Source organism: Pelobates fuscus, chromosome 8 (genome assembly GCF_036172605.1).
Source record: "Pelobates fuscus isolate aPelFus1 chromosome 8, aPelFus1.pri, whole genome shotgun sequence".
NCBI lineage: Eukaryota > Metazoa > Chordata > Amphibia > Anura > Pelobatidae > Pelobates > Pelobates fuscus.
Genome location: NC_086324.1, coordinates 166,726,673 through 166,739,913, shown reverse-complemented (window position 1 = coordinate 166,739,913; position 13,241 = coordinate 166,726,673). Strand labels below are relative to the sequence as shown.

Here is a 13,241-nt window from a genome sequence, read left to right as displayed (position 1 = left end):
GTCTCTGATCTTGAAATCCATGTGTTTTTAGATGTTCAACAATCCTATCCTTTAACATGGTTTCCATCACTTTCCCCACTACTGAAGTAAGGCTTACTGGCCTATAGTTGCCCGACTCCTCCCTATTACCTTTCTTGTGAATGGGCACAACATTCGCTAACTTCCAATCTTCTGGGACTACTCCTGTTATCAATGATTGGTTAAATAAATCTGTTAATGGTTTTGCTAGTACACCACTAAGCTCTTTTAACCTCCCTGGCGGTATGATTATGTCAGGAATTTTGTACCAAAAGCGGTACCATTTTTTTGCATTTGAATTACCCGCCCAGTTCCGCCCCCATGTCAGGCATGTCAATCAAATTTTAATTAATCAAATCACATAATTACGTTAAAAGATTATTTAAATATACATGTAGAATTTTAATATATATGCATTTATAGGTATTTAAATTCTACGTGTATACTAATGTAATCTTTTATGTAATTATATGTATTTATCTATATATATATATTTGCGCTTATTTGTATTTTATATATATATAGATATATATAGAATGTCATTCTAAGTGTATTTTGTTACCGATATATATATATTAATAACAAAATACAGTTAGAATGAAATTACATATGCATATATAATTTATATTAAATTTTGTTTCAATATTTTATTTATTTATTTTATTATTTTATTTATTTATTATTTTAATTATACGTATTTATATATAATATATATATGTACATCTATTATATATATAATATATATACATATTATATATATATATATATATATATATATAAAAATATATTTAATTTATTTTTACACTTGTCTTTTTTTATTTTTTTTTATACTTCCCACCAGCAGGGGGACTGTCTGATATTTCAAACAGTCCCCCTGCTGGCAGATCCACAGCCAGCTATAGAGGGCCATGTGATCGCTCTTTGAGAGCGATCACATGGCCCCCGGGGGCCTGATTTGCCGTGGGAGGGCTGCCTGGGCTGTGAGGCAGTCCTCCCGAAGCGGATCGCGGCGGAGGTAAGTAAATCTTATCTACCCCGAGCGTGACTCGGGGTTACCGCTTCTGGCAGCGAAAATTAATCCCGAGTCACGCTCGGGAATACCGCCAGGGAGGTTAATAGCTTTGGGTGTATTCCATCAGGTCCCATTGACTTATTTGTCTTTACTTTTGACAGTTGAAATAGAACCTCTTCCTCTGTAAACTCACGTGTAATAAATTACTCATTTATCCTTTTTCTTAACTGAGGTCCCTTTCCTTCATTTTCATCTGTAAATACCGAACAAAAATATTCATTGAGGCAGTCAGCTAGACCTTTATCCTCATCTACATACCTTCCTTCTTTTGTTTTTAATCTAACTAATCCTTGTTTTACTTTTCTTTTCTCATTTATGTATCTAAAAAAGGTTTTGTCCCCCTTTTTTACTGACTGTGCTATTTTCTCTTCTGTGTGTGATTTGGAAGCTCTTATAACTTGCTTAGCCTCTTTCTGCCTAATCTTATAGGTCATTCTGTCTTCCTCACTCTGGTTTTTTTTATAATTACTAAATGCTAACGTTTTGTTTTTTACTATTTTGGCTACATCTGTGGAGTACCACAGTGGTTTCTTGAATTTTTTGCTTTTACTGACAAGCCTAATGCAATTTTCTGTTGCCTTCAGTAGTGCAACTTTTAAATAATCCCATTTCTTTTGGACTCCATTTAAATGGCTCCAGTCTGATAATGACTCCTTTACACATATTCTAATTTTGGAAAAGTCTGTTTTTCTAAAGTCTAAAACTTTTGTTTTTGTGTGGTGTGACTCAGTCACTGTTCTTATATTAAACCACACTGACTGATGATCACTGGATCCTAAACTTTCACCTACAGTAATATCTGATACCAAATCTCCATTTGTTAACACTAAATCTAGTATGGCCTCTTTACGAGTTGGCTCCTCAACGACTTGTTTTATTGCTGTGGAGCTCTGTTATACACTCAGACAGATAACTGGGAGTATTATTGCTGTGGAGCTCTGTTATACACTCAGACAGATAACTGGGAGTATTATTGCTGTGGAGCTCTGTTATACACTCAGACACATTACTGGGAGTATTATTGCTGTGGAGCTCTGTTATACATTCAGACACATTACTCGGAGTATTATTGCTGTGGAGCTCTGTTATACACTCAGACACATTACTGGGAGTATTATTGCTGTGGGGCTCTGTAATACATTCAGACACATTACTAGGAGAATTATTGCTGTGGAGCTCTGTTATACACTCAGACACATTACTGGGAGTATTATTGCTGTGGAGCTCAGTTATACACTCAGACACATTACTGGGAGTATTTTTACGGTGGAGCTCAGTTATACACTCAGACACATTACTGGGAGTATTATTGCGGTGGAGCTTTGTTATACACTCAGACACATTACTGGGAGTATTATTGCTGTGGAGCTCTGTTATACACTCAGACACATTACTGGGAATATTATTGCTGTAGAGCTCTGTTATACACTCAGACACATTACTGGGAGTATTATTGCTGTGGAGCTCTGTTATACATTCAGACACATTACTGGGAGTATTATTGCTGTAGAGCTCTGTTATACACTCAGACACACCAACAATATGGAGCTACTAGAAAAGAGGGAAATTAGGACAGAAAAGAGGGACAGAGGTATTCTGGACCAAAATAGGGACTGTCACTTCCTAAATAGGGACACTTGGCATGTATGATAAAAGCGAACATACCTGAGGCCTATAAGAAAACAACATGTCTTCATGTTTCTTTCAAGTTATTTTAGTTATCTAGGACAATATTTCTGTACTGGATACCGTGTTACATCCATAGCATGTGCAATATTTATATTGATATATCTGTTCAGATTATTTACCTATATATAATAATCTGATTTGAACAGTTATGTTTATGCCCACATCCAAGGAGATGAACGTGGACTATAAAAAGGTATTAAAATATCACTTACACCTATTTATATATTCTTACTTACGTTTATATCCTTCTTGCTGGTTTAGCTCATTAGATGTCCATTCCTTATAAAGTGTTTGTTTAATTTGTTTATGTGTTACCGCAGCCTGTATACTATATGGTTGGGTCACATTTACTTTCCCCCGCAGGTTTTCACAGGTGCTGGTGGCATTGAAGGTCCCATCCTGGTTCTCACTCATAATAACCGTAGATTCCAGACTTCGTTTCTCCGCACTGGATGGCGGCTGGATGAGGTCCCAGGAAACCGAGATCTCTTTAGGGTAGAAATGGTCGACATCTAGACTGAATGTACCGTCTGTACAACGAGTGATTTCCCGCACCTTTGGCAGCACTGTAATTTCATACATAGGATTTTAGAATTGCAAAGTTTTCTAAATTGTTTTATTATAAAAACAAAACCTAAAAACTAAGGTGTGTATTTTTAGTACATAACATCTACCCATTGATGGGTTCTGATTCTGAAGATATATTAAACCACAAGATGGAACATTGAATGGTTTGTGAATATCTCCAAATGCAAGTTATGGCAGTAATTTTGCCCTAATACATGCTTTTATTGTTATTATTGTCATTTTTATAGCTTCGATGATATTGATCTTTTATTACATGATTTATTTGTGTCAGTTTAGGAATATATGTTATACAGTTAGTGTGAGTCTTAGGAGTCCTTTAAAGTGGTGTGAGCTGCATATAGTACATACTGTCTAGGACTGTAACTCCCACTAATCCTGAATACACTGGGATGTTTCCTGGAGCTGCTCTGACATTATAAAAATATATTAATTATCAGATCTCTTAAGAAGTCCCAACTGAGATACAAGAAATATAATTGTGTGACTTCTCTCCCTTTTCCCTTTACAGCTTGGCCATATAGCATATACTTTTAGATAAGGAGCATATCGCGTTGAAGACATTTATAGCTTACGCCAAAAGGTTCCAAAATGTTTAGTACTCTATAAAGATTAGCATGTCTTCAAGATAATTACAATAAGTTTGATAACAACAAACCTGTCTGTGTATCGGGTTAATAAACTCACATTTGTGATTAGAAAAGAAAAAAATTGTGAAAAATCTCCTGATGAGAGATCCCCATTGGGATACAAAATGGTAAATAGGCTGTGAAAATACATCATATAACAATTAATGAGGAAGTGATGCTATAGTAGATACCATATAGTGACGGTAGGATGACTATATATCTAATAGGTAAACCAACAGGCTATATTTATTTGCCTAACGTGTATTACCCAGAAACACTCATATCTGTCAATAAATGGCAGAATGAATTAGTACCTATTTACCATTTTGTACCCCAATGGGGATCTCTCCTCAGGAGATTTTCACAATTTTCTTTTCTTTTCTAACGTTATTAGGGTCCGTGCCACTCACACTGACCACCCCTGACTGGGATATTTCCCATACAGGGGTTATTAGATATTTCTTCGTTCACATTCGTGATTAGTTTCTATATGGCGTAAATTTAATACAGTGTTTGCTTTTAAGTAATGGTTTATCTGTGGAATTGGAAAAGCTGTTCTATGGAAGACAAATAAAATGAAAACGCTTTTCATGGTCACATATTTAACACTCGGATCTGTAGAGAATAACTTATACAACGGGAATCACAACAAGCTTACTTTTCTTTTTTTGTTTAATGAAGAAGATGCCATAAATAATAACAAACGCCAGCGTTGCTGTCACGAATGCACATATTAGAATGATTGCTTTGTGCTTAACTGTGATATCTGGAAGAAAAGGAGAAAAAAGACAAGATTCAAATTAGACCCTATTTACTAACACATTGTTACACATCATAGGAGTTTTATAGATTGCTGAGCATTGAATAAACTACGTATGAATCTGGTGGTCAGATCTAGGACAATGTGGCCCTGTATTACTGGCCCTGGCTGTTTTGGTGCCATCATTCCTATACATTCATTGTACATACATTTCATTATGTAGATGATGAAATAAAACATATGCATACATATTTCTATAAGATCATAGCTAGGTATTGCTTCTGGCCAGACAGGTCCCACATCTGTCCATCCAACTCTCTGCTATGGATTTGGGAATGTGTTGTCTTGTGTTATGATCAGCTTACTGTCTCCAACCATAACACCTGTGATTGCTTCCTCTAAATAGGGCTCCCGTAAACAGACGCCTTTTCTCTCCAACTAAAGTTCAGAACTCACTGTTGCCATGATCTTCCCTATATCGTCTCGATTCCCAATTCCCTTATCCATCTTCTTTTTTTTTCACTCTTCTCTTTCTCAAATATCTCACTCACCTCTCTCTATATAAACCCATTCCTTCCTCTATATAAATATGTAACTTACATCCAACCATTGGTGAAAATACTTTAATTAATGGACTGTATGACCATCACAGCTTGGTCATCTGCTCTCTCGTATCCCACCCCACTAAGTTATCTATTTAGAATTGTAGCATTGTATTTTATAGTGTCATTTTACTACTTAAAACTTTAATTATACAATAAATTAGAAATATATAAAAAAAAGGACACTGACATTTGAAGTTCCAGCATTTGCTGCAAATTCTTAGGCTGTGTATCTTCTGCAGTGAATGTTCTCTAAACTAGAAAGTGACTAAACTGACTTGAATGGGCACTTCAGGCACCCATGCAATTGAAGGATTGACTGTGATACACTGCAATTAGTAACTCTGTGTCCTTTATGTAGTACAGTTATTACATCCTTGCACTAGGGCCATGGGAAAAGCAATCACATTTATAGACAATCCCAGTTTATTTAATCTCAAAAGTCATAAATAAATGTTACATTGTAAGAAAATTAGGTAAAAAATGAGTTAATCAGCGATCAAGCTTTAATCTGCACTTGGTTTCATGTCTTACCTTTCCATTCCAACTGCAGGTTCCTAATGAGAGGACCAGAAAGAGTCTCGTGTTCCACCTGACAGGAGATCTTCAAGCCCCAGTTCTCCGTAGTTGGGATGAACTGGTAGACAGACTGCACCGCCGAGCTATTAATTCTCTGAGTCTTTGTATTTTCCACTAGGGTACCGTTCAGAAACCAACTCACACTGATGGACTCTGGGTAAAATCTCCATGCTTGACAAATTAAATCCTGCTTCTTATTCAGATAAAGTGTACTGGAGGTGACGTCAATGGTAGGGACAGCTAGAAAACAAGACAAATAAAGCAATCATTGCTTTAAAAACCTACAGGTCCCCCCCACCAAATATAAATATATAAAAGTGTTAAAATACCCTGCTTATAGATATCTTCGACTAAATATGTGATTTTTTAAAAATGCTGAAAAATTACCTGTAAATGTGCAGTTATACAGTGCCACATACAATAAATATCTAACACAAGCTTTTCCGCTACCTATACAAGGGCTTCCTATCACACATGAAGTAACTGGTATATTAAAAAGTGCTGCTACTGGGCACAAACTTTTACCCCATTGCTGTTCCTGAAATGAAAACAAAACAAGGTCATACTGATAGTGGGATTTGGGAAATGCAGTGTCAAGAGAACAAATGGATAAAGTGTTCTAGCTTTAAATGACTTCTGACACCCTACATACCACCATATAGAAATTAAATATATACAACTGATTTATTTAATTGATTTAAATATAACAGTGTTACTAAAAAGCCGGAGAAACTCAAAATAATCTCTATATTGTGACTGTTTAAATGCCAGTCTATTTACAGTACTGTTTAGAAATCAGTTTGTATAAACTGAGTACTGTTAAGAAACCAGTCTACATATACTGAGTACTGTTTAGAAACTGGTCAGTTTATACTGAGTACTGTTTAGAAACAAGTCTATATATATGGAGTACTGTTTAGAAACCAATCTGTATAAACTGAGTACTGTTTAGAATCTAGTCTATATAGTCCACAGTACAAAATAATAATATTATTTTATTATATAATAATTATTTTATATTATTATTTTGCACTGTGGACTTTTTAGATATATTGATATATATTTAGTGTTTTTAATCCCAGCTGTTTTAGTGTGTCCAATAAAGATTTTTTCATGTGATTTCCTGTATCCTGAAATAATTAAAATCTGAAAAATCTACAGGACAACGGAGAGAAAGAAGTTGGGGGGGGGGGAGGGGGTGACAACCACGTGCATGCACAATTTACGCCTGGAGTCTGAGCCAGCTTATATCCAAGTGGCTCATGACAATGTGAGTGTGACCTTTTATGATCTAATTTACACATAGGTCATTACTTTATTACCCTATGAGGCGTCTTTCCTGTTTTTATATTTTATCTACAGGATCGACCGGGGCACTGGTATATAGAGATTTATTCTAGTGTACGATAAGGGTAATGTCTAGTTTTATTTAGTGTGCTCTTACCAATTTTATCTTTTGTATTCTTCACTTTTATGTGTTTTTTTAAAAAAAAAATTTAAATTCTTTATTTTTGTGGTGCAAATAGTAAACACAAGCTCTTGCCATGCCCCAACAGCAGGTACAAGATTGGTAAGATACACATATGAACACGTTTAAGGCATAGAGGGTCACTGCACACATTTTTTGAAGTTAAGTAGCTAGGTCACAGGGGAGTCAAACATGTCTAGAGAGTACATAGCATAACATAAGATGTGATCTATTGTGAGGTACGTAGACATGTGAGTGAGTGTGAGACAAGCCGGTGAAGCATGAGTGTCAGCAGAGTAAAATAATAAATGAGTAAATTATTAGGCAAACACGTGTCAATATAAGATTAATTGGGAACAGGCTATCTGAACACATGCCTAATGAGTGCTGTATAAGATTATAAAAAAACATAAAAGTACAATATAAAATAATCATGCTAGATCTAGGTAAGGAGCTTTGAAGAAGATATCACCCTGGTTACTTGAGCTGGTTCAAGAGATAAGGACCGGCACCATGGTGAGTCCGAGTCCTCACAGAAGGGAGCAGTCTCATGACTGTGTCGGCGTAGCAGGGAGCGAGTGTCCGTCGGAGCAGGAATCTGGGCACAGTCCAGCAATGCTTTTCGTTGAACTCCTCGCTGGGCTCCCTTGAGCTGCAGCCGTGGTGAGTTGGGCCTGCCATATTTGTTAATCAGGAGGTAATGTCCGCCAAGGTAGGAAGCTGAATGTTGTCCGAGAAAACTTGGCGCTCTTTTTCGCGCTGAATTTTTTGGGGCCGTCGTAATACAAGATGGGTGTAAGGTGAGTATGGGGTCGGCCCCTTTGCAGGAGTACCTCGCTTGGCGGCAGGGTCAGTTGTCCCTGACGGGAAAGGTCGTTGTGTGGTGTTCCGTTTCTTCAGTGCAGCAGCTGTCAGCAGCTTGGTTGGATCGCCTGCCCTGCTTGCCGCTGGTTTGGATTGCTGCGGAGACAGGTGAGGGTTCTTCCGTCTGTTTGTGTTGCTGGGTAGGAAGGCCGCGAGCCCATCAGGCTTGTTCCCGGGAGTCGCGCTGGTTGCTGTGAGCACAGGGAGAGAGCAGGTCTTCCCTCTGCCTCCTGCGCACATGGCGCCCGCCATTTTAGATGCACCGCTCTGGCCGCAGATCAAGGTGGTGTTGTTGCTGGGCCTTAGTTGCGTTGCCGTGGTCGGGGCCACAGGGTGAGGACCGGGATCACCCCCGCCGGTCCATAGGGGGGGGGGGGAACAGGGCCAGATCCACGCGGGTTTGGGTCTCTGGCTGGGCTCCGTTAGGCAGGATAGCGGGGCAGCGGCCGTCCGCCCCACTCACCGCCGGAGAAGGCCCCACCTGGGACATAGAAGATTTCTTCTCCAGGGGACTGAAGCTCGAGGAGCCAGCCTCTCCCTGGATCCAGTGTTCCCTCTGTGCTGAGGACCATCGCTGTTGGTCTGTTTTTAAGACGAAAATCATGTTTTTAAAGCTTATATGTTGATACATTGCAGGAGCTGATCCTGCTTGTGACTGTCCAGCTCGGCGTTCCGGCCCCGCCCCCCACTTTTATGTGTTTTATGTGACGCACATAGGTGATTGTAGCACCTGTTCTATTTGGTCTATTGTTAACCTTATATTTTAGTCTTGTTATTATAGTAGAAACATACACATGTTTACATTGGCTCTCAGGTCCAGGACACTCCCATACAAAACAAGACAATCCCTCCCCTGTGTCTGGGAGATAATTGAATAAAGCATTGTATTAAAGTCAATTATCTCCAGGCACATAAAACAAACATTTCACAAACACCCCAAAAGTACATTAAAATACATAAAGCCCCCACAAATGTTACAGCCACTGATAGCCCCGATCAGGGTGGGCAACATATCCAAAAATCACCCAGATCGGTTCAGGGGTTCAGGATTTTCCTGGAAGTCATAATTTGACCGGTAACCGCATGGTCCTCTGGCCGAAAATAGTTCCAGGGCTTTCTCGGCTAAGTCCCCCTGAAGTTTATTTGCAGTTTTGGTCCATGGCCATGGTCAATGGCTTCCAAGGAGCTAGCGTTCGGTTCTATGTGTACAAATGTAAAGTGCCGAACCCGGGGGAATAAAATATGGGTCTTTACAGTCGCTGACCTGGCCCATAGTCGGTGGGCAGGAGGCTGGCATGCAGGCTCCTCCAGGAGCTTGTGGCAAACTCATGAGGACAGGGGAGTTTGTCACACCGATTAATACATATTTTTATGTGTTTACATACATTTCTTTTTATTTGCTTAATTGTGTGTTGGTTGAGAGGTCTAGGAATGGGGAGACACAGGGTAAAGGGTGGGACAGAAATGCATGGACACAGACACACTGAGAAAGACAGATCTTTAGGCATACAGAAAGACAAGAATAAATAACAGAAAGACACAAAGACTGAGACACACAAAAAGATACAAGAGACACAACATAACAGAGAGAGATGATTAAAACACGTAGATAATTACATCTTAAAGCACCAATAGGCAACTTAAAATTGTGTCGTGGTGGTATTACTCAATTATATATTCCTGGTTATAAAAATATATTGTTATTAAAATGTGCAGTTTTAGAAAGCATTCAATTGCATTGAATTATAAGACCACAGATGTTTCTCAGCAGCAGCATCCCTAAGCATAGTGATCTCGAAATACTTAGTATTGGTGTAAACATTGAAAATAGAGGTGGTTACCTCCAGGAATCAACTGGAAGTCTTTTTGGAGAGGTCCAGAGAGAGATTCGTGTTGGACCCTGCAGGAGAAGATCTTGGTTTTGTCCTCCTCAGTGGGTATTATGGTTACTGTGCTGTTCACACTGTATGTACCATCTATGTTCCTCTGGGGTGTGGATACTGTGTAATTATTTAGGATCCTCCCATCCCTCAACCATTTAACATCGATGTCCACAGGGTAGAATACGGTGATGGAACTTCTTAGAACACTCTCTTTATTTATAACAACAATTCTCCTAGTGATAGTGATCTCCGGAAGAGCTGGAATTAATTAAAATAATATTATTATAATACTTCAACATTATTAAACAAAGTCTTTCTTTACTGGTACATCGTAAGTATCACACCAATTATATCACTTTTATTGCTAAAAAACTCACAAAATGTTAAAGACTGGTTTGGTTACAAAAATGATTTCTTGAACAGTTCCATAACTGTAAATGTCTCTAGTGTCAATACGAGGCCACATTGAGGAACAAGAATACATGTAAGTCTGATCTGAGCAAGACACAAAAATGAAATGGTGGAACCCCCTAGTTTGGGCCTTTAGAATTCTCAGACTGAAGTCAAATTAGACATATCTCTGACAATGTATTTCTCATTCTCTATAATCTCCAGTTAATTAAAAAAAAATATTGGATAGTGTCCATTCCTTGTATGTAATTAAACTGGTTCTTTCTAGACTTTTGTATTTGTTGCATACGTCTTTTAACGAATTGATTTATCAGAAAAAAAATCGATTCGTTGGAAATTGCATCAAAAGGGAATTTGTATGAGTTGGTTTGTTGTTTAATAAATCAATTAGTTTAACATTAAATGCACCTGTCTAGTGATTACGTTTAAAATAAATATTAGGTGAAAAGGACACTCTAAGCCAGGCTTCCCCAAACTCCGGCCCTCCAGATGTTGCTGAACTACAACTCCCATGATCCTATGAATGAAATAGATAGGCTGAGAATCATGGGAGTTGTAGTTCAGCAACATCTGGAGGGCCGGAGTTTGGGGAAGCCTGCCCTAAGCAATATAGCCACTATACAGAGTCATTGTGGTCATGTTGCTTAGGGTCTCTGGATAATGCCCCCAGTTCATTTCAAACGGTTTAGAAACGGCTTCATAAAAACAGGAGTTTATTTTTGATGAATAGATGAAATGTCCTAATGTAAAATTCAACATTTTGTACTGGTTATTAGATATTCATAATGAAATGCAAACATTGTGGGAATAAGTACTAGCTTCATTTAGCAGAGACATTGAATCTTCAGAACCACAGCTCGTCTGTCACGATTCTGGGAACCAAACACGCTAACACACACACAGAAAAGGTGCAGTACCGGACCTTAGAGTGGCTGGGCTAAGCACACAAAGAATAGTCAGGAGACAAGCCGAGTAACGGGAACCAGAAAACAGAATAACGAGAGACAAGCCGAGGTCAAAGGGTAGGAGAAAGTCGCAAGGTCGGATAAACAAGCCAGAGAGTACGTAACCAGAGAGAAACACAAGTAGAACAGCAATACTAGAAAGCAAAGACCACAACAGGGCAGAGAGAGACAGGAGAGGTAAGTATTTAAACCCATTGATTAATTCTGATTGGATATTATCCAATCACACGTGGGAGATATCTATACCTCCCACTGTGATTGAGGCACTGTGCCTTAAATGCCGGGTCAGGTGGCTGACCCCGGCGTTTACAAAAATGGGCGGTCTCCCAGCGTGCAGCGTCATGCATGCTGCCGCTGGGGGATGAAAAGGAAGCCGCTCGCCGAGCGTACGACGAGAAGGGGACCGCGGACGGCTGGAAGGTGAGTGCCGCGAGCCGACTGCAGCCTCCCCTCGCAGCCGCCCGCGGGATCCTGACATCGTTGTCTAATAGAGGAATAGCCTGAGAATGAAGAAAAATGGCAGGTCCACTAAACAGCAAGAATTACTGAAAAATTCTAGACGTGCTCGCCTCAAAGTGCAGATACAGATAAAAATCACCACTTTTTTTAGTAACGTGTGATTAAAACTAAAATTAAATAATTGGCGTCGTGCCAAGACATCATTTGCACGACACCAAACAAATTACGCCTTGTGCTATATTCCTCTTTGTGTTTTTGCATTTTTTCTCAATACTTCTATGCTTTCAATGTATACACACAGCGACACATAAACTAACCAGCTAAATCACAAGACATCAAAGCATGTTTCTTTGCAATACACGGTAAATAAGACTTGCTTCTCGTAAACCAAGTAGTTACGTTTATAAAACTTCTGGGGTATAGAGGAAAAAAAATGTATTTGTTTTTTTCACGGAAGCTATGTGACTTTCAAACAAGTGTGACTGGGGCTGCATAAACAAAGGGATTTAACTCCTAAATGGCAGAGAATTCAGCAGCGAGACTGCAGGGGCATGATCTATACATTAAAACTGCTTCATTAAGCTAAAGTTGTTTTGGTGCTTAGAGAGTAACTTTGAACTTGTGGATTGCTTAAAACTAATTCTCCTAAATAATCGTCCTCACCAGAGCATTATAAAATGTACACAACAAAACAAACTTCAAAGATTATATGAATACTTTCATGTGCCTCAGCTAGTATAAGGACTGGAACATAAAGTTTTGAAACTAATCATTGTTACATTGGTGAGGCTGTTAACCTATAAATTTGTTCGCTATGTTCTTTAAGAAATGCCAAATTGTTAGTTAGAAGAAAGAAAGCAAAAACATCATATTATAACATTTGTATCATAACATTTCTGCTCCTCTTCTCACTTCAGTTCACTGGTGTCCCACATCTGAGGACACCAGGGAGCTCTCCATGGGCAGCTCAGTGAAAGAGCATCAGAAGTCAGTGTCCTCCCATAATGGACTTCTATAGTGGCACAGGTCACATAAGGGCCCTGCCGACACCTCACTCCGCCCAACCCATCCCAATTGCATGCCTCCAATTTTCGGCGAAATATATATATTTTAAATAATTTACTAAAACAATATTTAAAAATCTTTTTTAGAGAGAATGATGAGGATCTTTATGAAATTTCTTATATTTTTTCGTACTCTTTCGGAGCTAAGGCGCATAGGGATCAATATGTCCAACTGAGGCTTTGTCGTTTGCAT

General features: G+C 38.7%; 1 protein-coding gene across 1 annotated transcript in view; it reads right to left on the bottom strand.

Annotated features, from left to right (window-relative positions):
* LOC134571347 (uncharacterized) overlaps positions 1-13,241 on the bottom strand; it is a 93,202-nt gene that overhangs the window by 53,371 nt on the left and 26,590 nt on the right. The window contains exons 3-6 of the mRNA XM_063429549.1: positions 10,108-10,407; positions 5,890-6,174; positions 4,652-4,759; positions 3,016-3,345 (exon numbers count right to left, since the gene is read on the bottom strand). Of these exons, the coding sequence (XP_063285619.1) occupies positions 3,016-3,345; positions 4,652-4,759; positions 5,890-6,174; positions 10,108-10,407 (1,023 nt within the window). The remainder of the gene's footprint in view (positions 1-3,015; positions 3,346-4,651; positions 4,760-5,889; positions 6,175-10,107; positions 10,408-13,241) is intronic.